Raw genomic sequence first — 20,256 nt, forward strand, 5'->3', positions numbered from 1 at the left:
TATTTTATCTTCCTGATAAATTGAAGAAAATTACAAGATATTACTAATCAACTTGTTTTGGAAGAGAGTAAATTTTTTTGTTTGCTCATTTACTTTCACACCTAACCATAGTCTCAAGACCAATTTGGAAAAATCAATATAGTTGGTGCAAACACCTTTCTGGCTACTAATGCTTATTTCCTTAATTTTATATTAGAAACACAACAAGAAGATGTATTTATTAAAAAAAATAGTAATCTGAGTCTTTTTAAGCAACAGAGAGGAGTAGTGTGTGTATTTCACTACAGGTGAGGCGGTGCCCTATTGACTGCACTAGGAGGTTACTATTAGCAGCGCTTTTGGGGCAGAGCATATCCTCCATATATTTCTATTCACAACTGAAAACATGAAAGGACTGTTCCGACTCCCTCTCAATTTCTTTGCACAACACTACTGAAAATTACAGTGATGATGAAAATAACTTCAAAGCAGCAAGAAAAAAAAACTCAATGAACAACAGTTACAGTAAAATAACTACTCTTTTCCTTCCAGATATCAAGCACACATCTTTCCACTCCTACTCATTTCTTATTGTTAAGAGTAAGATTTTTTTAATAAATCGAGGGTGCAACATCACCAAAAAACCTGAAAGACTGACTTGCTAAAGTCTTAGAGGTCTCAATCATAGTACAGTACTTTAAAAAACTACAAGCTGATGACTGAGTGTCCCTTTATAGATGTCAGTGGGAATGTTGCCAACCCCAAATCTCCAGAGTAGACCGTTGTCTGATAGAATGGAGAGCGACTGTTCCAGAAGTAGTTATGTTACCCATATTAAAACACAGTTATAAAATATGGATTCAAATTTGATATTCAGTTTTAACATATACTACTTTTCCTCCCTTTTTCATGTGTAAATTGAAATAGTATATGTAAGTTCCTGAATTGCCTTGTTGTTTGGAGACAGAAGGACAAGATACAGGAAATATTCGTTAATCATCTCCTTCTTGATTTGAGAAGAAAGCTGTGCTAATATAACTAGCCTGACTTAGTCAGTCAGTAGTTCAAGCAAGCTGGAGTAACATCAAAAGAAAACTTACATTGTACCTGCTCTGCTGTACCAATATCGTTGACAGAAGAACTTCACCTTCTAGAAGGTTGATCCAAAACTATTAATAAATCTACTGCATAGTTACAAATGTTTCAAAGAGATAGAAGGCTTTGTAATTGAATATCTGCAGTTTAATTTTTTTTCTTAATTCTAATGCTAATTTTTATACAAATACTTCAGTAGAGCTAAATGAAACCCACATTTTCTTGGAATCAAGTGTAAAAGGAGGAACAGAATTGAATCTGAACAGTAAACTTTACTCTAGCTGTTCGTGGTAAAGCATTTCTTCATGCTATTGTGCAAGTAAATACCTAGTTGTCATTTATGAACCCATTTACTTAAAACTATTTTCCTAAATCAATATACAACTTTAGTATATACTTTTTTTTTCATTTAGCAGAAACAACTGTTTATACATTAGGAAATTACATTACAACAGTACTACTTAATTTCTGCTATATTATCCTATAGAAAAGTTAAAAAGGTCATTTTCTTTTGCTAATATCATAGGTTGTAGATGTCAACACGAGACAAAGATCATAGTTCTGTAGCTTACAATACTCAGCTTTTCATCAATACAGTGTAAAAGTACTGGCAAGAAGAAAAAGGCAACAAAAGGAAAGAATACCTCAAATATAGATTAGATTATAATTTATCTTTCATTCCTACTTGTAAAATTCTAGAAAGAATATTCTGTGTAATTTAAATTGGACACAAGGTAGAATATTTTGTTTGACCGTATAGATTACTACAGAAAATACTTTATGGTTATATATATAGTTTTGAATATAATCAAAGCTTACATTTTATATTCAGAATAAAGTTCTCTCTCCAATTTATACATCTAATGTAATTCTATTACATGGAAATAATTCCCAAAATTTTATGTGTATTTTGTAAACAAGATTTATCTTATACTCACAAGTAAGGTCCCATAGTTGAAAAGAAACTCCTCTGTGACTATCTGGGGACGAAATACCTATTTGAATTCAGCAAAAGTTGAAAATAATACATTAAATGCTTATCTTATGACCAAAGTAAGATGTATTTCACAGCCACGTTAAGAGGACAAAACATGTATCTGCTTCTATCATTGGAGTTGCCTTCCAATGTGCAAAAAATAAGGCTTACATCTTTAATGCTATTACATAGCTGAAATACTCATCAACATATCTACACATTAATAAGAGTTCTATTTTATCCATTCTGATCATGACTGGCAGAAATTAGATCTTGGGAAACAGCAAGCATTTGCCCTTTGTTTAACAGTTTTTGCAGGGGGTGGGAAAAATTCTACCTGGGATGTCACAAGATGAAGCACTACAGGCATCATAGGAAGGCACATCTTCAGCTGTTTAGCCTGAACTGTTGATGGGTGTTTACGTCCAGAGACGTTAGTTAAGGCAGTGAGAATGTCACCTACAGAAAACAATATTTCAGACTGATCTAACATAACTGCTTTACTAAACAACAGCAAATGACATATAAAACAGCTCTGTTCCAGTATCCACTGTTCAAACCAGTCTTGTCCATCCTGCTGAAAGTAGTGTTCATGTGACTGCATGATAAATCAGGCTGATCCAGCACTTTCCTAGCTCAGTGTTCAGCCAGGCCAATTTCCTGCTGTGGCTACAGGGACAGGCACACAGTGAGGACAGAAATATAAGACAGGTGTAGAAGCAAAAATCAAATTATCCTTCTTGGCAGGGTGGACATACTGGCTGTAGGTGGCTACATATGCATAGAATTATATTCCTGAAATGGATGCGATTCTATTTCCAGTGAAATAAAAAGCAAAACTCTCATGACTTCCAGCTGACCCAGAGCTGAATTCACCATGATTACTGGGTGACATAATGCTCAAGCAGCATGTTTTTCCTGCCGCATAGTACTACTGAAAGAATGAAATTAACTTCCTCCCCTTCCCAGCAAAACATCTTGCCACCAGCCATGCACACACACATTCTCATACACAAGTTTAACAATGATGCAAGTGACCTAAAGCAACAGGAATTCTCATGTTCTCATAAAAGAGGTAGCAGGTGGTCAATGAGAGAACTTAGTTCCCTCCATAACAAACCCCAGACACAATAATGAGGGAACAAAATTTTAATTGCAACAGTGAAGAGAATACTTCAAACTTCAGAAGAGACATATAAAATCAAGGAACATTATGCTAAATTTGTGTTATTTTAACTATTGTCTCAGAAAAGCAAGATCTCTTCTGCATGGGATAAACAGAAGCAGCAGGAGAAAAGTCACAGCTCGTATACAAAGAAGAAAAATTCTGTTCCTATAACCTGAAAATATTAAAAGCCAAATCCTGTCTTGAAAAACACTTACTACATCTTTCTCCCCTAACAAGAGGGCTGCACAAAACTGTAAAAGGGAAATCACATAGACATTAAACAAATAAAGGACAGGATTCAGTATTTTATATGGTTTTCATGCCAGCAAAGGCCCTTCCTTTCAGAGCAAGTCAGAGTTTATTCATGTTGAATAATAGCAATGCTTTTCTTCTGCTCCCATGGAGTTCTATTTTCAACATAAGTAGAAACAACAGAGCCTGGCACTAAAGTAGGTTGTAACAATACCTAGCCTTAAAGATTTGATTCGTTCTGTAATACACTACTCAAGAAAAATAAAGCATTGCCTAAAACTTTTTAAATACATAAACCAAAATGTTGGGGGTTTTATCAACAGATTTTTGTTCTGAATTACTCACAATACTGTATTTCAACAAGACCTCTCCGTGGTTAGCAACAAATAATTTAATGAACAGTCTACTCTCCCGTGTTTTAAGGCCTATATAATCAGCATATTTGCCAATTTTGCAGTTGATACATAGATCGATACGGTTGCTTTAATTTTCAGCATGATCTAAGCAATTTATATCTACTTCCTAGAAATAGGTTAAATAGTATAAATGCAGAAATAAAATTACTTTCTTTCCTACAACAACTTAAAACTTTGAAAATTATCCACAAGATGAACAATTCATTTAATTTGTTTAAATGTATCTTTAAGGCCAATTTCTACAATTTGTTAATCTATTTGGATTATAGCTACATCTGGTGGAAGAAGATGGAATCAGTAAGAAGCTTACATATATGCATATTAAAAAAGCCAGCTAGGATTAATTCTAAATCAACAGTTAAACTGCTTTTAACTGTTCCAGTTTGCAATTCTGATTGTTTGTTGGGTTTTTTTTGGAGTCCATGGATTTTACCTCCTCAAGCAGAACATGCTCCTTTATCATTCAGCAAAAAAAGCAAAAAGCCTTCTAACAAAGTGGACAAATACAGATAGCTTAATCTTAATAAAAAACAATCAACACACAAATCTAGTTTGGAAAGGAAAATAAAGTGTAAAAATTATGCTTGATATATCAGTTGTCAACTATGTACTGAAATTGTACATCAGCAGTAAAGAACCCAGCAGAATACATGCTAAAGCAGTTGATGTATTATAGTGATAGTTACTATATATTTGATGTACAGTACTTTCAGGTTCTAAGAAAATATCACGGCCTACTATATTAGTTGCCTATAGTACACATAGACAGTACGAGGTGAATTGCTGCCTCCAACATTTATAGTCTGAGACTTCCAAATCCTGAAATACAGTCAATATGCAAACCTGATATTTAGTTAGAAAAAAGGGATCAGGTGTTTGCAGCAAGGCAAAAATTTGCGTTGTCATAGGAAGGAAAATTTATTTTAAAATAGCAGCATGACATTTAGGTCTACTGACTTTTGCAGTGCTAACACTTCATTTTCAATGTTCTAGTGATAATGTAGAGAGGGTGAAAAATAAATCAGGTATCATCTAATCAGAAAATAATTTTATGAAAAGAATTTTTTATCATTTAATGACAAAGCATACACAATCAAGGTTGGTTTTGCCTCCTTTCTTTTCTTGAATACTCACAGCACTTCCTTCCTTATCTTCCTGTTTAGCTTTCTTCCTCTGTTCTGTGGGAGATCTCACTCACCAGTTTTGATAAGAATCTTAACAATGATTCAGACTGGCCACACCAATTTCATACTTTCTGATTCCTTCCTTTTTGTCTCCTTCTTTTTACATTCTCCCTTTTTCCTTCCTTCCATCCTTCCCTCCCCTTCTCTTTCTCCATCCCTTCTTCCCCTCTACCCTTCCCTCTGCTCAGTTTCTTCCCTTCTCCTCCCCTCCTCTTTCCTTCCTCTTCTTCCTACCCTCCCCTCACCCTTTCCCCTCTCCCCCCTCCTCCCACTTTCCTTCCTCCTTCTTCCAGTTCCTCCCTAACTCCCTTCCTTATCTTCTTTCCTTTCTTCCTTCATTCACTCATAATTATCTTTTTCAGACAAAGCCCTCATCTTTCCTCATAAAACACCAGCACTGCTTTTTCCAGGAATGACAATCCCACTATTCTTGCTCATCTAGGGGAACTTCTGTGACATTTCTTTTATTCAGTATCAATCCTACATTCAAATCTCACCAACAGATGCTCCTTAATTTTTCAAGATTTTATCTATTATTTTTTTGCAAATGGCCAAAATTCTCATGCTGTCTCATCACCTTGTCTTGACTGACTCCCCAGATTCTCGAACTGATTTTTTTTCTACTCCAGTTTCTTCTATGGTTCCCCAATGAGCTCAAATTATGTACTACGATTTGCAGGTTTTGTCCTATTTGCATGCATGCCCCAGTACCTCATCCCCTCTTCCCCAGTACCTCATCCCCCTATGACAAGTTTGAGCATAATTCAATGATGACAGGACTTCAGCTGCTATATCCAAGCAAATTTGTTTGAACACATATGAACAGCACAAAGTTCAAAGTAACTTTATATCATTCTAAAGGCTCAAATGCTAGTGAAATTTGAGCAGATATTCACAAAATTGTCCAAATGCATATTCTTGGTACAAAAGCCACTTTGCTGGAACTGCAGGTCCTTACTCCCAAGTATAAGGGATGGGCTCGACGTACTAATGCTCTCTCAGAGAAAATCTTTGCATCTTTCCTTATGCATAAGCAAATCAGTTTCAGACATCTAGAACAACTGAAGTATCTAGGCTGAAATTTCCCAGAAAAATTGCCTGAAGCAAATACTCAACATAGACTTTCCAGTGTAAGGGATTAATATGTACTCACAGATATGCCCCACTGCATCTCTCCTAGCTCTGTGCTTCATGAAGCAAATCTACTCTTAGGTTTTTCAGTGTTTGGAATATGTTTAGAACACTGATAAAACTTCTTGTACATTTGGGCCTCATTCCTGACTGAGTTGATGGGGCTACCATTCAACAAACATGAAAATATTAACATAGAAAATCATGCATTCCAATACAAAATATATGATCGTGAAACAACTAAAACCAACCTCATGACGTTAGTCTCATGCAAACTTTACATAATCAGACAATACAATCTTTCCATCTGTATATGCAAGGAGATATTTGTTTCTCAAGGGAGTAAGCAAAAGTAAGATTTGTTCAGTGAACCAATGAATTTACCTAGAATTCCTGGCAGCTCCTGCACAATGTGATAGATGAGGAGATCCAGGCATTTTGACAGGTATTCACTGCCACCTTGCTGCTCTTTTCCTGGCGTGGTCTTTCTGCTGTCTCTTTCAATATACATCACAAGCCTACATTTAAGCAAGTGCAAAACATTACCTCTCATAACAAAAAATGGAACTATATCTCAAAAATACTACTAAACCAGACACTTCTAGCATCTGTGCTTACAATCAAGACAATATATTAGTTCTCTGTTGCTCTGCAATTCTGTTGAAATTTTAGACTTTTTCTTTCAAATAAATCAGTTTTTAAAATAACACAAATGACTGAGTCAACAAACAAGAGGAAAGCAGCCCTTAAGCTACTGTAAAGAAGAGCAACTCTACCAGTTTAAATTAATATATGAAGTTAACATAAGGAGTGAATCCCTCTGCAGACTTAGACAGAGATATACTAATTTTAAAACTAACTTTATTTTGAAATATATGACCTATATGTGCAATATGAGCAAAAGAATAAAGACATCAAGAATTCCAAAAGCAAGAACAATTTATGTCAGTGTAGGAGATTAATTTTTCAGTCAAGAAAAATCATGCTACATAAATCATGTTACATAGATCATACTACAACCTATCAAAATGTTAGCATTAGTTAGAACAGCCATATTGAAAGAGATAAAAGTCCAGACTAGCCTTACATCCTCTCTCTAGAAATCTGGTGTTCAAGATCTCCAAAGACAAACCCCATGCTTACACTCGAACTGACAAGTGCTGCGTAGCTATGCTGTTCTGCAGAATGACATTTCTCACAGTAAACTATGGTAACTGATTTATTGGCCATTGGCTAACTTACAAGAGATTGCTTTAATAATACACCTGTAACAGAATGCTTCAGGCAATATTTTAAAATGCTCATTTGAATAGACAGAAGGGCCAGACTTCCCTTTAGGGGCATAATATTGACATCTTTGTTTCACATTCAAACTCCCTGGGGGTCCTGTGCAAAGAACCATCATTCACTGGTGAGTGAAATTCATGCTCTGCTTTTTGAGACTGTACTTCAGCATTTTTTATTTTTTTTTAAACCCCTTCTTATAATAAATGCTCTTTTATAGAAGTATGAAAATAACTTATTTAAACTGTCTCAAGTGTACATAACAAAACTGCAGGGCGTACAAACACAACATTTTATCCCAGGAACTATGTATTTCCATCAAAAAGCCACTTTAGTCAGAAAACTAAAAAACACCTAAGAATGCATTTTTCAGGATGACGTCTCTAAACAATGGTGACTGTTATGGAATATAAACAATGCATGACTGTTATGGAATACTACGACTCACCTTATCCTTCCTGAACTGTGCTACAAAAACAAAGATAGAGATAAATCAAAAGACCCTTCTCCAACTACCTTTCACCTCTGCAATAGCCCAGATGCAAGACACTGAGCTGCACTTCCCAGAGATTATGGGGACATCTTTTATTTTTCTTGCACTCTCTGGGAATTGTATTAGATTACAAGGAATTTTGATTTGTCTGGGAGAAGACAACTACCTAAATACCTCACATTATGCTTCAAATAGAATTTTCCTTTTAAAATTTTTTTTTTTTAATTTTTAAAAAAAGTTTTAATTTAAAAAGTGTATAAAGCCCTCTAGGTTTTCCAGACAACCATGTAAATTTTACTGAAAAACTGTTTAATTTTTAACAAAAACATTTTCAAAGATCAGAGTTTGTATGGATTTTTTTCTTGAAGAAAACCCTTCCGTGATTTAACAGTCATCTGATTCTATATGGAAATATGTTTAGATCTGTTTCAGTTTTACTTAAAATAGGCTGAACAGACTTCAACATGAAGGGAATTCTTGGAGGGGGGCGTGGGATGGGACAGCGGTTCTTTTTTAAAAAGCATGTTCTACTAGTTAATCACATTTGAGAAGCATACAGAATATGTTCATTTATTCTGAGAGGAAAGATACAAAGTTTATGTAAACTCATGCATTCTCTCTTTTTGTTGACCCTCCCATCACAAAACTGTTTTTCACATAAAGATTTTCTCAAAATACACATAAGTATTTCTTCCCTGACAGTACTTTTCAACGATACATTTTCTCGAGAAAAATGTACAGATCCATATACAGGCAGGAAAGCATTAGTATCATTATTTTCCTTTGACAAATTCCTCAGTCACATGTAGAAGAACTGATCAGTTACTTTTATTGCCTGAAGAATCTCAGTGTTTTGTCTAATGGGCAAAACTATGCCTACGGAAATACATTTATTCAACTCGCATAATGCACACGTTTGTCTTGCACTCAACAATACATGGATAAGTATGTAAGTGTTACTATAGATAAGTTAAATATGATAAGGAATAAAACACTGTCTATGAAGCCAAGTTTGATTTTTAAAAAGATTTCTTCAAGTATCTGTATTGCATGATATGGCCATCAGTGACCTACACAAAAAAAGGAAAACAACCCAAGTTTTCTGAGAAAGGATGTGAAGAGTGGAGCAAAAACAGAATTGGAGTTAACAGTCTTGAGTAATAGGAATGTGAATAAAGTCTACTACTTAAACAGAATAAGAACTGTTCATTTATAAAGATGATAAATAAAAAAAAAAAAAAAAAGATTTAGTCAAAATTCAGAAGACCGAGCAGAGACATGGTAAAACATGGTCTTCAAATATACATAAGTCACTGTAAAAGGAAAGAGGCTACATTATTGTCTGTGCTTAACCTGTAGAATTGACATTTCAATGAGCAAACAACAAGAATTTTTAATTTGTGTTACTAATAGCTAACAATTAGAACACCTGTCAAAAAGAAGTCATGAATACCCACCAATTTCCACCAATCATTAAAAAATATTTCTCAAGCATAATAGACCTTGGCCTGGATCAGAAGAGTAGACTCTGCAACTACTCAAGGTCTCTTTAAGAACTGTTTTCTAAAATTCCTTCATTCCCTTCCACCATTTACCACCAACATCCTTAAAATCAGCTTTAGGTATCAATAAGATTCAGTTACGACTTCACCAGCATCTCATGTAGGCGCCAGATGACTGAACCTAAATGCAGGAGGTCTCTCACTAGCAGTCCTCCCTCTACTTCTCTCTTCAGTTCACTAAGTTCACAGAGAATGACAGACCTCCAAGAATCTAAATGTCTTGCATGCTCTGAGGACATATAGAGGCCATTTACCCCAACAATTCAAAAATCTGTTTTTAGTTAACCTGTGTTAACCAAAAAGGATGAAGATTTAAAACAACAACAAAAAACCCCACCCAAAATCACCACTCACAAAAATCTCTGCAAAATTATGTATAATTTTGATTACTAAACAAAAGCCTTTTCCAATGTCAAACAAGATTTAACTTGAAGCTGTAAAGACATATGTAGTGTTGCCATGAAACAGTTATTACTGGCTGCTTTGGCATCTGCATCAGATCCTTCAACTGATGCATGCTGAAAAATTGCCTTATACTTATTATCTTTATCATAAACAGATTTTATAAACTAAAGCAATATAAATCCTGTTACAGGGACTAGCTAAAGACAAACTAATAAGTAGAAATTATGCACATTTTACTACATACTCATTATATTTCTCAAATCAAACACCTTCATAAAGAGAATTGAATATATCAAACATTTTCAATAGTCATCCAATTGATAACTGCTTACTGTACTAGCAACTTTGAATTTATAAGTCTTAATTTTGAAGTAACTTTTCTGTCACAGAACTGGAGACATTTAACTAAAATACTCCAATAGGAATTCAACAGTATAAGCCAAAGAATACCCATTATCTCTACTGGGCTTAATAAAATTTTTCCAGAGTTCAGGATATTATGAAAATAGCTGTCTCCACATACTATGAGTCATTTATCCTCTCTCGTGCTATTGTAGCCATCTCACCTTCTCGATGCAAGAGAAAAGTTTTAGTCTAGATGATCTATCCTGTCAAGAGATATTCTGGTCACTGAAGAACATTTATGAAGAAAACATAACAAATTAAGAAAAACAGTTTAACAATTCAATAAAGCTACTAAAAGGCTTGCCTGTTTTTTGCCTAATGTGTTATATTATGTATTGGTCCCTAATCAGCTCCGCCTGGAGCATCATGATAAAAACCAGCAGGATAAAGCCAAAATTCACAATACAAAATAACATCCCAAATTCACAACACAGTCTCTTCAGAAAGGCTACACATTACAAAGCATTATAAATAGAAGAGTCCAAATTGTTGATAAAAATTAAAGCTGTTCTCATAATACCCTAGGTATAAATAAACAAATTGTAACTGTCAGTACAGGGCTTCTCTCAGACATTTCTTCAAACACGCAGCTCAGCCCTATGTACTATAACAAGCATATGAATAGCAGCAGTCATTAAAAATCTCACCTCTCAAAAAGTCACTAACGAATCATTAGAGACATTTTACACTAACCAGAACACATCAACTGATAAAACATTTCTGGAAGTATAAAAAGATACACATGAAAAAGAAACTTGGATTCAGTACTTATTCTCTGTGATCTACAGAAATTGGGATACCTACAGATTTGTGAGTGGAGGGGTATATAACAACAGCATCCCACAAGACATCCTCTCACAACGCTTCATGGCGTAACTCACCTGCTCCTTCCAATCCAGCCCTCTAGATCCAATGCATACATCTTAATTCTTCTCAAACATCAATATATGATATGAACTTATATTTGCTGTAAATGCAATTAGATTTACAGCTATCCTTAAGCCTCATTGTTTTTTACTTTCAGTTCCAAACCTGCTTTATCCCAATACCATTAAAACTGGGTTGACACTACATTTTGCTGTTCTTCATAATGAACAGTAGAAAATACAAATCCAAATAAAATTTCTTTCATCTTACTTCTCCAATCACCCCAACACCTGGAGACAATTTACATTCTAACACAGTCTAATTTCCTCATGTCTGATATGGGACTATTTTTGTGCTATCAGAAGACCCAAAATTCAAATAACTATTCCACCGTAAGTCAAATATAATTTTAGCGCAGTCATTTCTTGCAAAGTATTTTAAAACATAGAAAAAAATAAACAACATATAGAGCCGAGAAATACTATTTTATGTGTCTATAGTGAAAAAACTATGGATTATACCACACCCCAAAATAAGGAAGGTATATGACAGACCTTTTTATTTTGCTTTCCCACTATACCAACAACTCACTGTTGCAGTATTTGTTTTGCCCTACCCAAAGCAAAATCTGCTCCTTGCTAATGGCTCACTGGGATCACAAGTTACTTTAAAAGACAGTCTCCCTGTAAGACAGCGTTTTCCCCTTGTGAGTAATCATCACCTGATGACCCCAGACAAAAGAGAATGTTCTTTTCTTGATATCCTCATGAATAAAAGGATTCGTATTGCACAGAAATTAGGTCACTCCTAAAACACTGGCTCAAAAATACAACACATTTTAAAGTAATTCAGGTACAACTTTAAAAATAACCATTAAATCTCCAATTATCTTCCATTGTCACCTTACCTTGCTTGACAACTGAGTAGCAACATCTCCCTGTTATTAATTAAAACTTGTAGAAGGACCAGAAAGGCTTTTGCTCGAATAAAAGTTGAAGGACTTTCAAGTAAACGAGTAATGGTAGTCACAAAATCCTTGGTGGAAATAAACACAAATACATTAATTTTATTTTATGGAAAAAGGTTATTTGCACTGTATTTTAACACTGTATACATTTTAAAATTGCTCATTTTCATGTGCATGTGCATTCTATATTCCTAAGGTATTTTTCATGTCACTCATGGCAAAAAAAAAAAAAAATATCCAGAAAACATACTAAATAAATTCTATTCAAGACAGACTGGCCCAGTCCAAGGCTGCTTTGTACATCTTCTCAAAAGCTGCAACAAGTAAGGACTATCTATCTAATGTACTGTGTCCAAAATTGTACAAGATTAACTACAAAATATGATAAAACTTTTATTTTAAAATGTCTTACCTTAAGGATAAATGTAGGATACTTTAATATATTTATTTTAAAAGGAGACTGAAGGATTTTCAGAATACATAAATATTTCAGCACAAACATGACTGTTTGCCTATTAATTCCTATATATGTGGGAAGATTAAAACCAACACCTTTGTTGGACACAACCATGTCTACATCAGACACTAAATTATACAACAAATGCTCTAAATAGATGGCAACACTGCTTCTACCTTCTCTGATTGTTCTTATCTAAACTGATTTTATTTTGGGTTCATAATGTTAATAACATCTTTTCTAGGAACAACCCAAATAAGGACTTGGAAAGAAAGAACTAGGATAAACCACAAGCAGTAAGGAGCCATAACTTTCCTAATCCTATAATCATTCTCCAGCCCTATAATAAAGTCAATTTATAAGATGCTAAGATCCTTGTTAACTTCTTCCTTCCTGTAAATACAAATGAAAGAATAATTTTAAAAGTTTAATAAGGGTAGTGATAAATACACAATAACCACAAATATTTCCATGTAGAAGTTTAACAATGCTTAGCTGACTGGATTCTGAAATCACAGCTTTCTTCTATTCTTTCTCTCTATTTTGCCCTGTATATTTTAAGGATTTTCTTCTCTTGTTTCTGGAATGTGGGCTGACATGTGGAAAGATGCGAGTTTCATCTGTACTGCCTCAGCTTTCAAGAGAATAAAGCCGAAAATCATCAAAAGGAAAAAGAGTTCTCATATTATGAAGAACAGAATCAAGTATTATGAGTTGTAAAAAGCGTAAGATGAGGATCATTTATGCTCTGTCCAATGATACGTGTTGTAACTCCTGAAGAACCAAAGGAGAAAAAAAGAAATAAAAAAAGGACAACCTCCCCCATATGGAGTATCCTCTACCTCTGAGGAGTACAAATGTCCACTACACACCTGTTATCTTCTACAACAATCAACTGGACTATTTGGTAAAAAGCCAAACCAAACCAACCCACAAAAAAAGCCAAGCCTCCACCTTCAAAGATGACCTTGTCGGCAGGTATTTTTGGATCAGCTTTTGATCAGAATGCCTTGTTCTGAAAACACAAACCCTACTTCAAATCTCTCTCCCTCTCAAAAAAAACCACCACAAAACCAACCCAAAATAAAAAAAACAACAACAAAAAAAAATCAGAAATAAAGAAGTTTAAAATCCTGCTGTGTGATGTGCATTTAACATACCTTTAACATACCAAATATTATTCAAATTGCCTTTCAGTTATTCTGTCAGCAAAAGCAGGAACTTCGTTGTCATAAAACTGAAAATCATCACTGAATGTAATTTATTAGAGACAGCCTTTGCAACAATTAACTATACCTCTTTACAGAGTCTGGAAATGGAACAGGAGTGTAAAAGCTGGCCAACAAACCATCAGATTTTGATCTGGTATCATTCTAACACTGTCTTCAAAAGCAGTTATCATAGGCAGTAACGACAGAAATCACAGAGAAACAAACTGCTATTAATTATTCCAGAACTGTTTTGTTGTATTTCTGTAACTTCTTTCGTAAACAGAAGAGTTCCTCAGTCTTGCAGTTAGTATACATAAGCTGTATAAAGTTTACTGCTTTAAACACTTCAACAATTCATGGAGCATGACTTGTAGCTTCTCCAGTATGAACCTGCAGCAGTAAAGTTCTTAAATTATAATCTACTAAAAGCAAAGGTTGACATTTTAATAAAGTGGGGGTTTATGGGGGGTTTGGTGTTTGTTTTTTTTTAAAATGAAACTACAGAACAACCAAAAGAAGTTTTTACATTAAGAAACCCTGTAAAGTCTCAGAGTTGGTGAAAGAGTATTATATAATGCAACACTGCCTGCTAACATAAATGGATTCAATAGAGTAAGTACAGGAACACCATCACAAAGACACTTGCAACTACAAACCAAAACACATCTGACTATTTTTAGTCCTCATGGTCTCGAAAGCAAGAATATTTCAGTGCTACATGTGGGGGTTACCATGGGGTATGACAAAGCTGTCAAATAAAATCAGTTACATTAGGTGCATCCGGGAATGTTCTAATAATCTAGCCTAAGAAATAGATGTGACATTTTGGAATTTGCTTTCCTGGCAGGTTTGAGAACTGCAAAACAGCAAAAGTTTATCCAAAGAAAATCTGAAGCACATCTTTGCTGACCTGCAGGACTCAATAGATCAGAAAAGCTAAAAATGGCTGAAATACCATCTGATACATTAATTATTAATAATTTCACTGTTACATTGTTCTTTCTTCTCCTGCAACTGTTTGATGTATCCATGGAGACTCTGCAGGGTAAGGACACTCTTTTCATTGCAAGTCAATGCACTGTCGATTCCAACAAGATCATTATTTTATATTGGACACTTAGTAATACTGCAAAGCAAGTTTAAAACAAATCACAAAAAGCAATGATGTTTTTGAATTGGCTACACAAGGGGAAAACAGTCAGACCACAATTTCACTATGCAAGAACTGAAGTTGTGATAGTGAGCATTTGTTGTATTGTTGCATATTTTCAAACTCTCTACACATTGCAAATGCCTCCATATTGTAAGAGTTACAAAGATTTTGTTAAAGGTATTTATATATTTTTATTAATTCATACTGATATTGATGAAGCCATGAACACCAAAGGTAGGTCTTTGTCCACAATCAGGTAAAAGACACAGAACTGAAAAAACTAACTGAAATATGAGGACAATGTTTATAACACATGTATAATGCTTTTTTTCAGCGTCATAATTGGACAGGACCAAGATAAAAAGACACTACGGTCAATGGTGTAGGGAAATAAAGAAACAATGCCATTGTGACAATGTATTGCTGTAACTATCTGAAGAATTTTACTTACCAGTACTTCAGAAAAAACAAACAAAAAATACCCCATCCCATTATCTGACCTCTGAAGAACCTAACCACATTCAAAAAGTTATGTGACTGGTTTTTACTCATTCAAAGGTAAATCTTGACAGCTAGATGAAAGTAATTGGCAATTTATTATTTTTTGGTCTACTGCTATAGTCCACCAAAGATTTTTGATTTTTAGGGTTTTTTTTGGCTTTTTTTGTTTCCAAGAAACTGAAAGGCTCTGTGTCAAGAGAGGGACAAACACAGTCCCTTTTAGCTACTGTAGTTCTCTGAAGATTTACACTAGCGTAGCTGACCACAGAATTGCACTTCTTCGTCTTCTGGCTTCTATTTCATAACTGGTTTTATCACTGTTCTTGAAGGGAGCAGAAAACAAGGGCAGCCTTAAGTCTGTAAGCTAAGAGAGATTCCAGATAATGTATACAAAGCTAAACGATCTCCAACTGGAATTTATATCTTTAAGCGTCTTTTAATACGTTGGTTTGCAGCTGTATTAAAAAGTTAGTCACAACTTTATCACTACCTTCTGTGTAACACTGAGGTTCTGCCTCTTAGGCTGCTGTATACAAGAGTACTACAGAAAGCAAAACACTTTGTAGGCCAACACTACCCACTTGTTTATTCTTTTCCCTTCTCTCATTAAGGTGCACTTCTGTGTCATGCTCATGGACTATTGAAAAATGTATAAATTATTAAATTCACTTTTCAGCAATACAATGTTATTACTCCAGCTAACATGATAGTACCTGGCAGTTCAATTCAGGAGCAGGATTCTGGTTTTAGATCCTGTTCAAGAAAAATGGAAATCTAGTTTTTCTTCTAAAATCCTGCTATCTGATTTGAGCAAAATAGACATTCTATGAGATACAGATTTATCTGAGCTGTAAGGCAGATACAGTTACCACATCTGGGCACATGCAGTAAAACTAGACCCTCTACCAATTTTTAAAGTACAATGTTTTTTCAGTTACAGCTTTGGGTACTATTCACACTTGTATTATTAGACAAAAGAATGTCTACATGTTCTAATCTGCAAAATTGCAACACTTGCTCAAAAAACACCTATGACAATTCATTAATGATTACAAAGCAATTTTAAACCCACAAAGTGTCAGCTGTTCCCATACTGCATGCCAACAAAATACTTCCTGTTTTCCTATAAGTAGGAGAATTTCAGTATCAGAAAGAGTCCTTTTAACCATATAAATCTTGTACAAACTTCACAGAAAACATCATGCTGTAGCCATATGCTTGTTACATGTTGCATTCTTTCACTGAATATTCAAATGAGCATTTTTTGAATATACTTCTCTGATTACGCCACCAACTGACAGTAATGTGCGCTATCAGAAACTGTGACATTATGGGGCAATTCGCCACCTGTTAGTGCTGTAGTAGTGGAATCCCTGGAAAGCTTAAGAACAGCTGACAAACATTTACAAAAACACACTGGCAATTCTGACAAGGCACAGAAACAACTTTTAGTCAGAGAATGAGCGATTTCAGGCTGCAAGAAGTGATGGGTGGAAAACAGTGGATTACTTTTTAATTTAAACATTGTTCTAAAAACAATGTGTAGAGAAACCAAATTGATCTCTCCCAACTAAAGCCTAAACAGATTGTTACGGTCAAGATGACTGTCAGGTTACAAAATACATTACAAGAGAGTATCTGATGAAAACATAAGCTAGAGTTCCCGTTTTCCTTGTGATTTTTATCCTTTCTAAGCAGAGAGGGATTACTTTCATTTATGAATTGTGCAGACTTACTGCCAAAAAAATAAACACCATTTCCCTAAGCATGTAATAATTTGGTAATCAAAATAGAAAGCTCTTCATCACCTCTTCCTAAAATTATATTAGACATAAATCAGAACCAGTAGTTTTATTCAATGACACTAAAAATAAAACCAGAAGTTATTAAAATGCTAATTTCTGCAAGACATTTCACTTACAAATTGGCCTAAGGTCCTTTAAGGAGAGCAAAAAGTACAGCTTTAGATCCAATCAGGACACTCATTATTTTCTCTTTTAAATGTCTAAGACAGTTATGTCAAATAGCTGTCCTCATGCATTCCTTATTGTTTTTCCTTAGGGCCATTATCAGTTATAGTCAGGCTAGAGTTTTGCGAATTGATTGAATTCTAGCTGCAGCAGCAATTTATATACCAATTAGTACCATCTCTTGAAGATCTGGGAGAAAGAAAGAAAAACTTCTGAATTGATTGAATTCTAGCTGCAGCAGCAATTTATATACCCATTAGTACCATCTCTTGAAGATCTGGGAGAAAGGAAGAAAAACTACACACCTTGTTATTTAGATTTTAAGCAAATAAAAACAACATAAACACATTCCTCATTTCCTGCTTTTCAGATACTTATCATTGAGTTATTTTGAAAACACAAAAACACTACCAGAGCCAACTTTAACTTTCCATTAGTGAAATTCAACGCCAATGAATAATACTAATCTGAAATCAAACCTTTTCTTGAATCAGTCTCTGTAGATGAATCCCACATGACAACATTGCTGAAAACATGGTTAGCATGTACTGCTGAATTTTGCATATTCCATTTGCCAAGGAATTCAGTACAGCTGTTAATCCCACTTTTTCAATAACACTCTGGAAAGCATTAGGTGAGAAACGAGTAATTCTGCACAAAGCCTACAAAAGTGAAAAAAAAAAACCAAAACACACCAAACCATTATTATTTAATGGAATTATCATCTCAGGAAAAACAATAGGAATAAAAACAGGTGATGACTTTTCCAAGAGTTCAGGAATATAGAAAATTCATAGTTTAATTCATAAAACAACTATTAGGAGGAAAGGCTACTTTATTTTTAGACCTGGAATTATTCTAAATATGTTGCTATACACTCCATGCAGCTGAAATTGAAATGTTTGGTACACCAAGTCATATTACTCTTTCCCTCTAGAGTACAATAACAATGGAGCAGCATAGTCCATGACAGAGTCTTTTGTCAAGCACAGGATGGAGGCAGCATCAGGTAACACTGTATTAGAAAAGACCACTGGCAGCAGAAAATAGAGGTGGCACACAGCACAGAAATTCTTGTCCCCCATAGAGATGGGCATCTTTCCCCACTATTTCTGCTCATGGACTATAATCTGATATATAGTAGATCACTATCTGAAGACTATCTTTAGATCAAGATAATACTTTAGATGTAGATACTTGTTAAGGAACTGTGTTTACTGTAGTAAACATGCAAATTATTCTCCAAATGGTTGATTTAGAAATATCCGTGATTAATACAGTTGTAACAGAAAATGCAGATGCTGACTGCGCTCTAGTGAAGTGACCACAAATGTGTTCAGTGTTGGCGGTTTCATAACAAACATTACCAAACAACCTCGAGGGTGGATTCATCTCCAAGTCAGCATAGCTTTTCCTTTTGGTACCTCTGGAAATGCAACCTTCAAGATACTGTAACTGCTTTTGTTCTCTCCAGATAAAGAAAATAAGACTCTTCAGACATTTAAAAATTCATTTTCTTTGGCCTGAATGTAGTGTTACGATACGAAAGCAGTTTACGTCAATTATTTGATTCACGTGAAAATAGGAATTGGTTTTAGAGAAAAACTTTGAAGGCGACTTTTGTTCTGTGTAAAGTAGGCAATATTACTACTGCTTTGTTCTATTCACACCAGCTATATTTAGAAATTGCTACTTACTTGGTATGCATTCAATAGCAAGGTCGCATTTAAGAGAAACTATAGTCAATTACACCCACAGAATACTATCCTCAGAGAAGTTTCCCATGTAAGAACCTCAGAAACTACCCAGCTCACCAGTGCCCTCAGAAACATCACTCAAAACATGCTAAAAAAATAAAAAGGCATATAAGACAACAAATCAATAACTTATTATTTTTAAACAGATATTTTATTGATGCCGTTCATCTACTCTGATCTTGTTCTTCCATGTACTTTCTGGTCCAGGAACCAGATCGATTGCAGCCTTTTATTTTTCCACTTTCCCCCCACCCCCACTTTTAAAACATAGACTATCAATCTCAGTTTCTTAGTACAGCATGCTCTATTTCCCCAAGGATGCAATCCAGCCCCTCACCTCTAGCCCTCAACATGAGTGGGCAGTACTCAACAGGAGTGGGCAGGAGGTATGCGCATTCACTAAGCTTATCCTCGAGGGTCGTATTAACAGTGAACTGCTGGGACTGTGTCAAAGCAACATGGAACCTGGTGTGCTAAGGGGGTGTATGCAGACTTGCCAATGCCTTAGCTCTCTGCTACAGACCTTGTCAAACAAGGGTGACCATAGCCACAGGCCATCAGATGACCTTCAGGCAAATCTGACAGGAAAGACATGGCTGTCTTCTGGGATCATATGGCAGCTTTGGAGACTGCAGGAATGCTCCAGCTCACCAACCGCCAAGGGGAGAAGCTTTAAACTCCCATTAGCTGGTACGTCACAGGGTGCTCTGCCGTATGAGGGAAACCAACACTTCAGCAGAAAAGCAGATGATGGAGTTTAATGGAGGATAGAAGACTAAATATCCTAAATCACTTCAGTAGATCCAGCATCTGGAGAGAACAGATGGAGGTAAGTCAAAACGTGGTGGAGCAAGAACTGAGAATCAACGATGAGAAGAGGTAAGACTAGAGCTCACACCATTATCTCTCAGCAGCATTATTGGAACAGGAAATTATCATCACCATGAGAGTGATCCTGGAATTCCAGGAGATTCTCCTGGAATTGGCTTCTCTGTCCTTGCTTTCTGCGCAGCCTTAACCAGC

General features: G+C 35.2%; 1 protein-coding gene across 5 annotated transcripts in view; it reads right to left on the reverse strand.

The window, feature by feature from the left end:
• The window catches only part of ULK4 (unc-51 like kinase 4), a 249,658-nt gene that overhangs the window by 158,288 nt on the left and 71,114 nt on the right, over positions 1-20,256 (reverse strand). For all 5 annotated transcript variants that reach the window (XM_080382620.1, XM_080382617.1, XM_080382621.1 and 2 more), the window contains exons 21-25: positions 17,956-18,138; positions 12,125-12,252; positions 6,586-6,719; positions 2,388-2,509; positions 2,013-2,069 (exon numbers count right to left, since the gene is read on the reverse strand). In XM_080382620.1, the coding sequence (XP_080238746.1) occupies positions 2,013-2,069; positions 2,388-2,509; positions 6,586-6,719; positions 12,125-12,252; positions 17,956-18,138 (624 nt within the window). The remainder of the gene's footprint in view (positions 1-2,012; positions 2,070-2,387; positions 2,510-6,585; positions 6,720-12,124; positions 12,253-17,955; positions 18,139-20,256) is intronic.

This window comes from Falco punctatus, assembly GCF_963210335.1.
Source record: "Falco punctatus genome assembly, chromosome: 4".
NCBI classification, from domain to species: Eukaryota; Metazoa; Chordata; class Aves; order Falconiformes; family Falconidae; genus Falco; species Falco punctatus.